Source organism: Camelus ferus, chromosome 3 (assembly GCF_009834535.1).
Source record: "Camelus ferus isolate YT-003-E chromosome 3, BCGSAC_Cfer_1.0, whole genome shotgun sequence".
Lineage (NCBI taxonomy): Eukaryota > Metazoa > Chordata > Mammalia > Artiodactyla > Camelidae > Camelus > Camelus ferus.
The window spans coordinates 69,519,611-69,535,434 of record NC_045698.1 but is presented as its reverse complement, the minus strand read 5'-3'; the positions used below and the strand labels follow the sequence as shown (position 1 = coordinate 69,535,434).

Genomic DNA, 15,824 nt, shown 5'->3' with positions numbered 1-15,824 from the left:
AGATTCTCATCAAGAGTCCTATGTTTGTGTGCCTATCTCTGGCCAGAGCTTCAGAATCTTTAGTTATTATTGGAACATCTGCACTTTTGCCCGTATATATAGAAAGTCAGTTTATGTTAACACCCAGTGACGCAACTACACTTTCAAGTAGGTGTTTTTGCTCATTGTACTCATAGTGAAATTTTTATGTCAAGTTTTCTCATATGTATTTATGGAAATATTTCAAATAGGCAGAAAGTAGGAGTGGTGGTATTTGCTCAAATGTTAAATACCTAAATATTGTCCACTGAAATTTTAAAAATATGAGCGCTTTGCCATCATTGCATCGATAGTTTTTAATATGTAAAACCTTTAAGACATCTGCGCCTGTCCCTTATCCCATTTCTCTTCCTCTCTCCCCATGGGTAACAACTCTTCTAAAGCTAGAGTGCGTTCTTTATATATTTTTTACTTCTTATGTGCCTATGTACGTACAATTTCTAAAATTCATCATTTTGTGTACTCTTGCATTACTTTCGTGTGAAATTATGTTCATCAGATTCATGTTGCTCTGTATTTAGTGCATTTTAATAGTGCTGTGGGACTCTATTTTATGAATAGACTACTGTTTATTTATCCATAATAATATTAGTGGACATGAAGTTGCCTCTAACTTTCTCACCTTTCCAGACAATGCAATAACAAATAGATTTGCGCATATCTACTTGTGCACATTTGTAGAATGGATCTGTGTTTGGACATTGAAGGGGAATTGCTTGTGTGTACATTAGTTTTACTACATATTGAGAAATTGGCTCTCCAAAAGAAGTTTCAAATGAAATTAATTGTTTTAAGGTTCTAGCATTAATGGGAAGGTGGTAGATGTGATCGTTTATTATTGTGCTGTAAAAAGTCAAGGATGTGTGTGGTAACTTTGAGTTAACCAGTGAAAGAATAGTAAGAAGAGTAGTGAAAGAGTGTGTTAATGTGAAATTTTGATTAATAATTTTAAAAAACAAGAAAGGAAAGAAGGAACATAAAATATGTGGGCCAAATAAACAAATATTAAGATGTGCAAAAACATTTACTACCAGCCTTTTATTGAACAGATTTTGTGATAGAGGGCACACCATTGTGAGACTGGAAATAGTCCAAAAGCCAAAAACATGACAGTTTCAAGGGCCATAATGACGGATTTTTTTCCATGAGTATACCACACTGTTTACCACTCTGATAAATCTGATTAACAGATACGGGGACTAAATTCATTTAACTTGTTTCATATAGTATTTAATTATGGCTAATATCAATAAGACTCTAAACAACAAGATAAAGCCACAGTATTGGCTTCAGTTCTACTGGCTAAGTCCTGGACCCAGCCAGCTGAACAAATTTCTTGGCCCTCAGGGTCTACCTTAAGAATAATGGCTTTCTCTTTAAGTTTCGGTATTGACCTTTCCACTTAGCCTGAGATAGTCAATCCAAGTATAAAAGAATGCATTAGCAATTGCATATATTCTACCCTGGCCTGCAAGGGTGAAGTTTTGGACAGTTCTGGCACCCATAACAATGCTGATCAGTGACTGAGGCTGACCAGAATGCTTTCCACAGATGAGCTGGTGTCATTTATTATTTCAGCTAAAATCAGGGACAAATTTTGTACCACATTTTCTAATTGGGTCACTCTCAGAGTAATGGAGATATCTGCCCTCAGGGTGCATGTAAATAACGTGTCAGTAATCCCTCTGGAAAGCTCCCCTTAGTAACCAAGAGTAACTTCATTTAAGAGATTTCTGCAGTCTTCTGAGGGCTGTGTGATCTACTGATGGTGTTTCTTTAAAGATTTGAAGATCTCTTAAGACCACCCCGTGGCTTTAATATACCACTTCCAGTTGATGAGTAAGGCTTGCCAAATGGTTAGTTGTGAATCTGTTTTGGTTCATCTTAAATGAGAATGTCAGTTCACAAAATCGCGAAGTCTCTGCAGGACGGGGCTTTGCTTGTGACAAGAGGTCAGTAGTAAGCTAAGAGTTGCTCTTCAGATACAGCTGTTTCTGGGAGTCAGTGAGTCCTGTACAACCGAGGATGCTTCTGAGCAGAGGTTGCCTTCCTTTTCCAAAGACTCTGGCAGAAAAAATCATCAGTCATGGAGACTTGTAGCTCAAATAGGTCATTAGGTGTGTGGTACCTCAGAGTAGGGAGCATACCACAGCATGCTGATTAACTTCCAGTGTAGGTCTGTGGGTTATACTCACTGTAGGTTACCTGATACAAGAGACTAAAGAGAATGCCCAAATGCGTCATCTGCTGTTTCCAATACTCAAGAAGCCGAAGAGATGCTAGGCTGGCTTTCGGATGAGGGGAAGGGAAACAATTTTCCCTTAACTTCCAGAGTGATGGACCATTATGAATCTGTCTGCACAGTCCTCCCAAAACCTGATAAGCAGTCTTTTTTTGTTAGGTTTCATGAGTCAACTTTGCTGATGATGGTGTGATAACACCAAAGTCAGAGCCACTGAGTCTTAGGCTTCTGATCCTATGGCCAACTGAATATTATGTATCATTGAAAGCTTTGGGCATTATAGGGTAGTGGTAGTCACAGTAAATCCTGACCTGCTCCCTTGTAGTAAATGAAAGAGGAATTTAGGTACCCGTGAGGGAATGCTGCAAAAGTATATTTGTGGCTTTGTAGCATGAATGAAAATTTGTCTTTTTCTTTGGGTACTAATGGGATGCAAAAGAAGACATTGGCAATGTCCAAGTTAGCATATCAAGTGCCATTGGTCTGTGTCAAAAATTTAGTTACATCACAATGTATGGAAAATCCACGGCTATGGGAACAATTAAATTCAATTGGTGGTTAATCCGCTATAAACCTCAAGCCTTTGATAATTTTTTTCACTAGCCGTAAGGTCTGTGGAATTGAGATACTGCGTTTCTTACCACTCCTTCTTCATTTAAGTGCATAATCAAAATTGGGACTTTCCCTTTTCCTCCTGGGATTCTATGTTGTTTCTGCTGGACTGTACACAAGGAGATAGGGAGATAGTTTGGGTAGCAGTTTATGTGTTCCACTATCACTTTGGGAGTTTAGGGGCATAAACAGTACAAGCTTGCAAAATATGGTTATCAATTCTGTATTTTGAAATTGGAGCCACAGCACTAGTAAAAGGAGCCACAGCAAAAGTGCTCTAAAGGGAGACACTATCTCATTTATCCAAGACTGTTCACTATACAAATATTCTTAAAAAGATAGAACAAGAAGCGGTCAGTGTTTCTGCTTGCAGGATGTACAGCACAGAGGGTAATGGAGAATTATTGCCCAATAAATAGAGCAGTAATTATATTACATATAAATAAAGATAAATCTTGACCTCTACCTCTCTATTGACATAGATACCAATTCTAGATGGATTGCAGATCTAAATGTGAATGGTAAAACAATAAAGCTTTTTAGAAGAAAGCATAGGAAAATATTTTCATGGCCTTGGAGAAGACAAAGATTTATTAAACAATATATATTACATAACTGTAAAGAAAAAAAAATGTGGTATTACATTAAATTTAAGGACTTCTATTCATCAAATGTCACGCTAAGGAGTAAAGATGCATGCAAAACAGTCTTTTCAATAGAAATATTCTACAAAGTATTTGTGTCCAGAATACAGAAAAAAATCTGACAATAATAAAAATGCAGATAATCTAATAAAAATGGACAAAAGAATTGAGCAGGCATTATATACAAGATGATTCCAGTTGGCCAGTGTTTATGTGAAAATGTGCTCACCTTCAGCGATTCTCGGTGAAATGCATGTTAAATCTCAGTGTGATACCATTACTTGTTCACCAGAATTGCTAAAATGAAAGATACATGTTGGCATGGACATGAAGCAATTTACCTTTTATCCTCTGCTGGTGAGAGTGTAAATTGGCTTGTCATTTCATAAATATCTTTGGCAGTATCATAAAAAATCTGAACCTATCCATGTCCCCTGAACCAGGAATTCCACTCATAGTTATATACCCATCATAAGTTCCTCTCTTAATGTATCCAGCATAAATGCATATGCTTCCAAAAGGACATGTATATGAATTTTTGAAGTAGCAGTGCAATTGGCAACATTACAGTGAATAAGTTGTAGTATATGTGTATACTATAGAATGCTGTTCCTCAGTGAGAAGGCATGATCTATTTTATACAAAAATATGGGTGAATTTTTCAAACATCATGTCCAATAAAAGAAGTGATAATGTATATATATACTTAATGATCCATATTAGATGAAATCCCGTAAGGGCACAAAGGAGCCTCTGGCCTCCTGATAATGTTTGATTTTTCACCCAGGTGGTGGTTGCATAGTTATGTTCACTTTGAAAATTTGTCAATATGTATAATTGTGATTTGTGCATTTTTCTGTACACCAGTAAAATATTTACATAGAAAGTTGATTGGAAGTTCTGTGCTTTGCAGTTGATTTTCAGCTGTTTTTTTTTTCCTTTTAGGGTGGTCTTTCAAGGACACAGCTATTTAATTGTTGAACTCCCAGTATCCAGTATTTTCTTATTGCCTAGCATAATGAAACTGACAGCCAGTATTTTCTTAGCTGCGTTGGGTTCTCAGTTTTCTGCTTTACAGATGTTCTTGATTTTCCCAACTAGTTGTTGAGTTCAACTGGATAAACCTAGAGTCTTCTTCTGGGTCAGTGATACTGTGTTGTGGGTGGGGAACATTGTATTTAGACTGCCATCCAGTCCTCTTGTTTTTTTAAGTCTACTCACTCTTGCTTTCTGTCATACCTGCTGCCCTTAGTTTCTAAGATTGTGAAGTAAAATGTGGTTTACTTCTTCTTGACTTCCTTACCTGCAGCCTTATTGTTCACCCTCTGAAATCTCCCAATTCACTTCCAGTTCCCACTGTTTCCTTAATAAATATTGCCCCTAATCTATTTGTACTTTTTTGCTTTCTAATGAATGAATTTGTCTATAAATGTCTACCTTCTCACAAGCACTCATATGTTTACTATGTGGCTGGACACTGTCCTAAGCACTTAAATATTAACTCATTTAATTTTCTTAACAACCTTATAATGTACATATCATTATTTATAGACTTTCTTTAGTAACATCTCATACATTTAGATATAATTTTTATTATTGTTCAGTTCTGAGCATTTTAAATTCTCATCATTATATTTTCACTTAAGCCATGCATTATTGGGAAGAGATTTTTAGTTTCTAAGTATTCTTATTTCTCTTTTTAAATAACTGATTGTTCAGATCAGTTAATACTTTTCCATATTTTTAATAGTGTTCTAAGCTATGCCTCTGTTTCTGAAAAAGCTGAGTTAAAACACTACTAATAGATCTTTAGTTGTTTTGAAATCTAGGCAGTGTTTACATAATTTATTTTGTACATTGTATGAGTTTACTGTGCTATCTTCATCTGTTTTACTACTTTCTAACTATATTTCTTCTCTTCCTCTTCTTCCTCATTTTCCTCCTTGTGCTTGCCTCTTTCTAATCCCTTATGCTTGATTGAAAAGAAAACTATGTCTCATAATTGCTGTTCTATTGATGTGAGATTGTTAATATTTCACATCCATTCACAGAACCTATGAGTGGCTTGGTTTCATTTTTGGTAGCAAAACTATGTGAATGCTTGTCACTGTGGGCATACTTCTTGCTATAAACCATAAATGCAGGCAGTTATCCAATAATAGCTCTCAGTAAGACACCTCTCATTTTAATGTTTTACATGGATTAAGTCCTGGGCTTTTCATAGAGCCATTACTACATAGGAGCAAAACTTCACCATCACTCTTCTAGAGTCCTTTAGGCCCATAGTTTCAGCCCCACTCACAAATTTGTATTTCTTATAAGGTTCAGGTTTGTTGTGGTATTTATCGTACTTCTAAGTTTTTTCTCTGTCTCTTGATTTTAATCTATGTTTGCTGTATGTTTAGAGCAGAGATAATTGCATCAGTGTATGAATTTTCTGTACTATATTTAGCTGATTATTTTTAACTGTGTTTTCTCTTCTTCTTTTCTTTTAGGATTTATTTTAATTCTAGGAGATGCAATTGGCCAGTTTCTGGGAGGTATCATCGTTTACACGATGCGAATGTCCTGTAAATGCCTTATGAGATTTGTGATGGTTACAGCTGTTGTATCACTTGTAGCATTTGCATTAATAATTTTTGTACACTGTGATCCAATACCGTTTGCTGGGTTCAATGAAGATTATGGTGGGTAAGTGTAACTTTGTACATTAGATTTTTTTTAAGTTATATTCAGTTTACAATGTTGTGTCAGTTTCCAGAGTACAGCACAATTTTTCACTTATACATGAACATTCATATATTCATTGTTGTATTCTTTTTCACTGTGAGCTACCACAAGATCTTGTATATATTTCCCTGTGTTATACAGTATAACCTTGTTTATCTATTCTACATATGCCTGTAAGTATCTACAAATTTCGATGTCCCTTCCCATCCCCTGCCCCCTTGGCAACCACAAGATTGTATTCTATGTCTATGAGTCTGTTTCTGTTCTATATTTAAGTTTTTTTTTAATTTCACATATGAGTGATATCATAAGATACTTTGCTTTCTCCTTCTGGCTTACTTCACTTAGAATGACATTCTCCAGGGACATCTATGTTGCTGCAAATGATGTTATGTTGTCATTTTTTATGACTGAATAGTATTCCATTGTATAAATATACCACATCTTCTTTATCCAGTCATCTGTTGATGGATATTTAGGCTGTTTCCATGTCTTGGTTTTTGTAAATAGTGCTGCTATGAACATTGGGGTGCAGGTGTCTTTTTGAAGTAGGGTTCCTTCTGGATATATGTACATTAGATGTTTACATCCAAACCTAACAATTTATTTCTTAGTTAATAATTATTTATCCAATAACCCTCATATTTTATATCATTCTTGGAATTAATGAACATATAAAAGAAAGGGCAGAAATGTCATAATGATAGCTTGTGATATGACTACTTGCAGTCATATAGTCTAAAGAAAAAACACATTGAAATGAATCAGAACCTAGAAGTAGAATTCTGTATTAAAATGAGTAGCCACTGGAAGACCATACTAACTGTCTGTACACAGTCAGTCTTACCATTGTTCCTGAATTGGTATGTCTGCCTTATTATCAGAGAATGGAACTGAAAACATCTGAAAGTATGTATAAGTAATAGCTCCTCTAAGTTAAACATGCAAAAATTCAAAGAACTAGGCAGAGATTGTTGTTAAATAAGGGCAACATAATTGGAATTGGAAACCAAAGGACTAAGCAAGTAAAATAAGTAAAGAAAATAAGACTTCCACTTCAAGCTGCAATGGAGTAGCTTATGCAGAACAGTGCTCCCACTGAGAACACCTAGAAAAACTGAATGAAGTTTTAAAAGATTTCTTTTTAAGAGCATCAGACAGTTATTTAGGCAACTAGGAAGTTAAAGCCCAAATTCCTGGAGAAAGGCAAACCTTGAGAGGAGAAGCAACCTCTGCAGTTACTTTTTCCCTGAGGATATTTAGTATTCTTAGACATTGGCGAGAAGCTGAGAATTTTGGCAAAGGGTCTGAGAGGAAAAACAAAAAAAAACCACCTAGTAAGATGACAAAAAACTGGCACAACTTTTGACTGACCTATGAACCTAAAGAGACAAAAATTAGGGCATGGTGTGGGGCAGGATATTTCAGTAAGGAGAAAGGTAGACAAGTGAGATAATACTCTGTTGGGTTTTCACTCACTACATTTGCTGAATTATGAAGCTTAGAGGCTAAAATCAAGCAGAAATCTTGTAAAAAGCAGAGAAAAATTCCACCAGTATTGTGATGCTCTATAGATAAGAGTTCAAATTTAGAATGTGCTGCTGTGGAAGAACCATGGTAAACACCAGATGTTCTCAACTGATATTTCTGTAAGGTTAAGACCTAACAGTGAGGGCTTCCCTAAAGTGCTATAACTCAGACAGGAGTTAATCTGTTCTCTAAGTGGATTAATTTGGTCAGCCAGCACTCTATCTAGCAGCCGAAAGACAGACTCAGCCCTCTCAAAGAAGGATAATACTGTACAAAGCTGTAAAATGTTATTGACAAGGTTCTTACATATATATATATATATATATGGGTAGGCCAAGGACATGGCCAAAAACCATGAGATGAAACAGATGATAGAATAGACCCATAGGGGATCCAGATATTGCATTAAACAAATAAGAATGTTAAAATGGTAGTTATATGTGCAGTAATACAAATGATTGTGAATTTCTCATCAGAAAACCTAGTTTCTGGTGTAAAATTGTGTGTAGGGGGAGAAGAGGCATATGGTCAATTATTATGTAGATCCAGAACTGTTATAAAAAATAAATTCTAGTAAAAAAGGATATACAACAGACAGTACAAGTTTTGTAAAGCCTAAATATTTACTATTTGGCCCCTTATAGAAGATATTTATTGATCCCTAATCTAAACCTACCTATTTGAAGGCAGCAATTGTCAGATTGTATAAAAAAGTAAACCCCAACTAAATACAGTCTATATGAATCCTACAATAAAAAATGATTTCGGTAGTTTAAAAGTTAAAAAGATGAAAAGAATTATACAAACACTAAATAAAAGAAAGCTAAAATATTAATATCAGACTTAAGAACCAAGAAAATTACAGGGATAAAGAGACATAGAATTATAAAATGGTCAATTTACTAAGAATAAACAAAATTCTATTTATGTATGCAGCTAACAGAGCCTCAAGATTTAAGAGGGAAAAATATACAACTGGAAGAAAAGAAGATAAATCCAAAAATATACTTGGAAACTTTATCACTACCCTCTCAAGGGAGAATAAAGAAGTACTGAATAACACAACCAACTTGAACTAATTTTATTGTTTATGGAACACTCCAGTCAACAACAGCAGAATACCTATTCTTTTTTAGTACAAATGGAATATTCACCAAAATAGACCATACTATTGGGTCATAAAACAGACCTCAGAAGTTTAAAAGAACTGTAACTATACAGAGTGTTTCCTACCACAACATAATCAAGCTATAGTCAAAACAGAAAGATAATGAGACAATCTCCAAACACTTGGAACTAAATGGCACACTTCTTAAAAAGTCTGTGTGTAAAAAAGGAAGTCTGAAGGGAAATTAAAAGAAAATACATTACACTGACCTGAATGAAAATGAAACTACTATATATCACAATTGTGAGACAAAACTAAAACAGTATTTAGAAGGAAATTTATAGTACTAAATACATACAATAGAAAATAGGAAAATCTCAAATCAGTAATCTGAGCTCCCATCTCAAGAATTTAAGAGCAAAATAAACCTAAAAGAAGCTGAAGGAAGCAAATAATAAAGATACAGGTAAAAATCAATTAAACAAAAACCTAATTCTTTGAGAGATCAATAAAATTGACACATTTCTAGCAATATTAACAAAGAAAAAAAGCATAGAACACACCAGTTACCATTATCAGGAATCAAATAGGCAATAACTATCCCCACATAAACTTAAATTGTAATGAGGGACTACCACAAATAACCCCACACACATAAATTTGACAGGTAATTTGGACTAATCCTTGAAAACCATGCTGAAAAAACTCACCCAATATGAAAAAGATAATTCACTTAGTTATAAAAGAAACTGTTTTCTTGTTTCCTGAGGTAGGCTTGTATTACCATAAACTTTCATCTTAGAATTACTTTTGCTGTGTCCCACTGATTTGGATCGTGTTTTCGTTTTCATTTGTGTCCAAGTGTTTTATGATTTCTTCTTTGATTTCTTTGGTGATCCTTTGGTAGTTTAGTAGCATATTGTTGAGCCTCCATGTGTTTTTGTTTTTTGCAGTTTTTTTTTCTTGTAGTTCATTTCTAATGTCATATAGTGTTGTGGTCAGAAAAGGTGCTTGATACAATTTCAGTTTTCTTTAATTTGCCAAGGACTTGTTTTGTCACCTAGCACGTGATCTATCCTGGAGAATATCACACGTGCACTTGATAAAATGTGTATTCTGTGGCTTTTGGATGAGATGTTCTGAATATATATCCATTAAGTCCAGCTGGCCTAATGTGTCATTTAAGGCCAGTGTTTCCTTTTTATTTTCTCTCTGGATGATCTGTCCATTGATGTAAGTGGAATGTTAAAGTCCCCTACTATTATTGTATTATTGTGACTTCTCCTTTTATGTCTGTTAATATTTGCTTTATTTATTTATGTTCTCCTATGTTGGGTGTGTATATATTTATAATTGTTATATGTTCTTGGGTTGATCCTTTGATCATTATGTAATATACTTCTTTGTCTCCTGTAACATTTTTTGTTTTCAAGTCTATTGTATCTGATATAAGTATTGCTACCCCAGCTTTCTTTTCATTTCCATTTGCATGGAATACCTTTTCCCATCCCCTCACTTTCAGTTTGTTTTTGTGTCCTTTCAGCCACTCTATGTCTTTTGATGGGAGCATTTAATCCATTTACATTTGAAGTAATTATTGATAGGTATGTACTCATTGCCATTTTGTTAATTGTTTTGGGGTTGTTTTGGTAGGTTCTTTTTGTTTCTTTCTTCTTCCTTTGTGATTTGATGACAATCTTTAGTATCAACAACTATGCACCAATAATATGGGCAACTAGAATAAATGGACAAATTCCTAGAAATACACAATCTCCCAAGGCTATACCAAGAAGAAATAGAAAATATGAACAGACCAATCAGTAGTGAAAGTGAATCAATAAAAAAAAACAAAAACAAAAAAAACTCCCAACAAAAAAGTTCAGGACCAAATGGCTTCACAGATGAATTCTACCAAACATTTAAAGAATTAATACATATCCTTCTCAAACTATTCAAAAAAATGGATTAAAGACCTAAATGTAAGATGTGAAACCATAAACTTCTATAAGAAAACATAGGCAGTATGCTGTATGACATTGGTCTTAGTAATTTTTTGGATGTCTCCTCAGTTAAGAGAAACAAAAACAAAAATAAACAAATGGGACTACATCAGAACTGGAAAGCTTTTACTCAGTAAAGGGAAGCATCAACAAAGCAAAAAGGCTGCTTAATGAATGTGAAAAGATATTTGCAAACAATATATCTGGTAAGGGGTTAATATCCAGAACATACAAAGAACACGTACAAATCAACATCAAAAACAAACATCCCTATTAAAAATGGGCAGAGGATTTGAGTAGACATTTTTCAGAAAAAGAACATATGGATGGCCAACAGACACATGAAAAAATGTTTAACATCACTAATCATCAAGGAAATGCAAATAAAAACCACAATGAGATATCACCTCACATTGGACAGAATGGCTATCATCGAAAAGACAACAAATAACAAGTGTTGGCAGTGATGTAGAGAAAAGAGAATGCTCATGCATTGTTGGTGGCAATGTAAATTGTTGCAGCCCCAGAGCAATTGAGATTGCTCCAAAAATTAAAATTAGAACTTCCACTTTATCCAGAGTTTCCACTCTTGGGTATTTATCAGAAAAGAAGACAAATACTAATTAGAAAAGAACCATGCACCCTATGTTTATTGCAGCATTATTTACAATAGTCAAGATATGGAAGCAACCCAAGTGCCCATCAACAGATGAATGGATAAAAAAGATGTAGTATATATACAGTGGAATATTACTCAGCCATAAATAAATGAAATCTTGCTATTTGCAACAACATGGATGGAACTAGAGGGTAATGTGCTAAGTGAACTATTTCAGACAAAGACAAATACTGTATGTTTTCACTTATATGTGGGCTCTAAGAAACAAATGAACAAACATAACAAAACAGAAACAGTTCTAGATACAGAGAATAAACAAGTGGTTGCCAGAAAGAAAGGAGTTGGGGGAGGAAAGAAATAAGGAAGGAGTTTTGGAGTTTTTTAAGAGGTACAGACTTTCAGTTGCAAAATAAATGTCATGAGTATGAAATGCATAGTGTGGGGAAAATAGACAATAACTATGAATTATATTTGTATGGTGGCATATTGTAACTAGATTTACTGTAGTGATCAGTTTGAAATATATAGAAATACCAAATCACTATGCTGTGTAAGAGAAACTAACATAGTGTTATAGGTCAATTATACTTCAAAAACAAGCAGACTCATAGGAAAAGATAACAGATTTTTGGTTATCAAAGGTGAGGGGTTGGGGAAGTGGGAATTGAATGAATGCAGTTAAAGACTCAGTATTTTTAAGATGTTAATCCTCCCCAAATTGATGTATGTATTCAGTGTAATCACAGTAAAAATCCCAGCAAGCTTTCGTTTTTAGATACTGGAAAAATAACTTTTAAATTCATATAGTTATGCAGAGGACCTAGGAAAACCACAAACAATTCTAAAGAAGAAATGAAGGACAAGCATCATTTGATTTCAAGACTTACTGTCAATCTACAATAATCAAGAAAATAGTATTGGTGTAAATATGGACAAATAAGTCAGTGGAACAGAATAGAGATTTTAAAAATAATCCTACATATATATATATGGATAATTGATTTTTCACAGAATGCATATGCAGTTTAGCAGAGAACAGATAATCATTTTAACAAATGATGCTGAAACAATTAGATATCTATATGTAAACAAATAAACTTTGATCTATATCTTATACCATGTAAAATACTTAACTCAGAATGGATTGTAGATATAATTGTGAAATATAAAATTCCAAAAATATAAGGAAAACTTTTGCAAACTTGTGTTCAGCAAAGATTTCTTAGATATGACACCAAACATATGATCTATAAAGAAATATATTGATAAATTGAACTTCATCAAATGAAAAATGTCTTTCTTTGAAAGATCCTGTTAAGGTAATGCAGAAACAAGCCTTAGACTTGAGAAGATATTTGAAAATCATAAATCTAACAAAGGACTTTTAAAGAATTCTAGGACATATGAAGAACTCTCAATGCTTTATAATAAGAAATCCACAAAAATGGGCAAAAGATTTGAATAAATAATTAACCAAATCATATACACAGATGGTAAGTAAGCACCTTAAAAGATGTCCAACATCAGTCAATAGGGAAATGTATATTAAAAACCACAATGGGGAAACTACTATATTCCTGTTAGAACGTCTAAAGTTAAAAAGACTGACTGTTCCAAGTGCTGACAAGGAATATGGAAAGCAACATGAAATCTTAAACACTGCTGGTGAGAATGTAAAATAGCACAACCACTTTGGAAAACTGTTTGACAGTTTCTTAAAAAGTTAAATGAACATCTACCCATATGATTCAAACATTCTGCTCCTCAATATTTACCCAAGAGACATGGAAGCATGTGAGCATACAAAGGTCATATAAAGATAAGCTGCATAAAAGAAGCCAGGCAAAGAAAGTACACATAGTATATGATTCCACATCATAAAATGCAATGAAGTTCAAACCAATGAATAGTGACAGAAAGTAGATCAACAGATGCTGGGGGCAGAGGAATGACAAAGGGGCATGAGGGAACTTTTGGGGGTGATGATTGTGTTCGTTAACAAAAATTGTGATGGTTTCACAAGTGTATGCAAATTGTACACTTTAAATGTGTACAGCTTACTGTATGTGAGTTGTACCTAAATAAAGCTGTTAAAATTATTTCAATAATCATATTTTATGGATTTCATTGATATCTTGATGTATACATTAATAAGTATAATACAGTGGTATTATAATTACATTCAATCTCTTCTTTTACAGAACAGGGCACTTGGGCAACCTGACAGCTCCTTGCAATTCTCATTGTAAATGCTCATCTTCATTTTATTCTTCTACATGTGGAAGAGATGATATTGTATATTTTTCTCCTTGCTTTGCAGGTTGTACACATTCTAAAACATTAAAGGATAGCAAGGTAATTATTTTTTATTATGCTTCTTCGTCTCTACTAAGATGTGCAACTTATAGATGGTGTTCACATTTTACTCCTAGCTCTGTATAAAATCTTTTTTCCCTTTACTTATATTTTGAAAACAAGAGAAGAACATATGCTTTATGTGGCCACAATACATAGGACTTATAAGAATTGAAAGTGGAAAAGATTAAATTATATTAAAACAGTAATTAAAATCACATTAAAATATGTCTCCATATATTACATTATTCCAATTTTATGATTTTAAAGCAGTGGGTGACTATAGTGTACCTCTTGCCATAGCAAAGTTGAAAGAAGCAGTCTAAGAGAATACTTTGTCTTCTTCTTATGTAGCTTATCTTAGTTCTATCCTGTCAGCAGCACCCGATCCACCAAAATCTTAAACCACAGTCTTTCCCACACCAGTGGGTTGACAGCACTATCTTCTGGTCACCTTTCACTCAGTTTTTTGTCCTGAGGAATTCAAAATATCCACACTGTACCTTCTTGCTATCTTTCTATTTCTGCCCCACATTAACTCACATGTGGAAATCAGTGCCTTTATTGTGTGCCAGAGATTACCATACAAATAAGACCCTGAAAGCATATGAGAAAGATATAATGTGCTCTCCAGAAAGGTAAGAGAAGGAAGATTTATATGGCAACGATACAAATGACTTAAAATTGAATATATGTTATTCCTGTTTGTCCTTTGGCATTTTCATGATTTGAGACTCATTTTAAATTCCCCTATTTGCTCATTTTTTGGGGCCATTACCATCAAAATCCCTAATTTCTCTGGGCCTTTGATCAATCTCCAGACAGATTTTCTAATTTTTCATGCAGAGCAGTTGACCATTCTGCTACTTGTTTGACTCGAGGGTAATGTTTTTACATCCAAAGTAGCGCAAATGAGCTTTTAGTTAAACAATGGACTGTAACTTCAGCTTCTCCCTTGAGGTGACACGGAAGTAGAGATCCAGGCTTTAAAAATTCTGTTTCCCTCTCCTCTCTCTGTCTAGTCTTTGTGAGGGGGAGAGAGCAGTGAAGATGTATACTTCCTGACCCATAGTCATTATACTACCTCCCTTAGTAGGCAATAAAGTACTGTGTTAGTTACGTAGCCAGGAAAACAGTATTATTTTCCCTGTTACACACAGATCATTTTAATATAAGATATTAGCATATCTGTCCAAGTTTAGTTCCTCTTTGTCATGTTTTCACTGGCCTACAATTTAATAATACATCTTCAGCCTTTTATTGAATATTAATATAAAAAGGATTACATATCTTTAAAAAATCTTTCTTACTAAATGTTCAGAATTATTCTTTTAAATTTGAAATGATTATTTTATGTAAATTTTAAAATTTTATATATTTTAAATGACTTATTTACTTTTAAATATATTTAAAATCTTCAAAATACATTACTGTGGAAAGCTTTAAATGGAATTAGAAAAGAATGTGAGCTCCTATATGTCAATTACCCATCTTCAACAATTTATTTACTTATGAAAAATCTCATTATACTCACACTAAGTTGTTCTCCATTCTACTTTGACAAGTAAATGATTTTTTAAATGTTCACATTGTCTGCCACCACAGTATAAAGCAAAACTGATTGACCTTGGTGTTTTAATCCCATGGGATATTCAAGAGCTGAAAAGGCCATCCACTGTATAGTGCCAATCCCCCTTTCTTTTTCTGGGGGTATCCCTTTTAGGAATTTGTTTCTATGTCATAAAAATCTTCATACTTTTCTTACATTTATCTAATGAATAATTAATTTACAGTGAATAAAGAAATAATCCACAACATAGTGACTCAAACTGTGTGATAACATTTGATGCTGAATAAAAATTGAAAGAATAAAGAGTATTTTTGACAAAAATTAGATTTGTTAGGAATTACCCAGGACGGTTAGGTAAAGAAATAATGGCTTTGA

General features: G+C 33.9%; 1 protein-coding gene across 1 annotated transcript in view; it reads left to right on the top strand.

The window, feature by feature from the left end:
* LOC116660016 (solute carrier organic anion transporter family member 6A1-like) overlaps positions 1-15,824 on the top strand; it is a 77,441-nt gene that overhangs the window by 36,124 nt on the left and 25,493 nt on the right. The window contains exons 8-10 of the mRNA XM_032468499.1: positions 3-147; positions 6,033-6,228; positions 13,726-13,879. Coding sequence (XP_032324390.1) covers positions 3-147; positions 6,033-6,228; positions 13,726-13,879 — 495 coding nt within the window. The remainder of the gene's footprint in view (positions 1-2; positions 148-6,032; positions 6,229-13,725; positions 13,880-15,824) is intronic.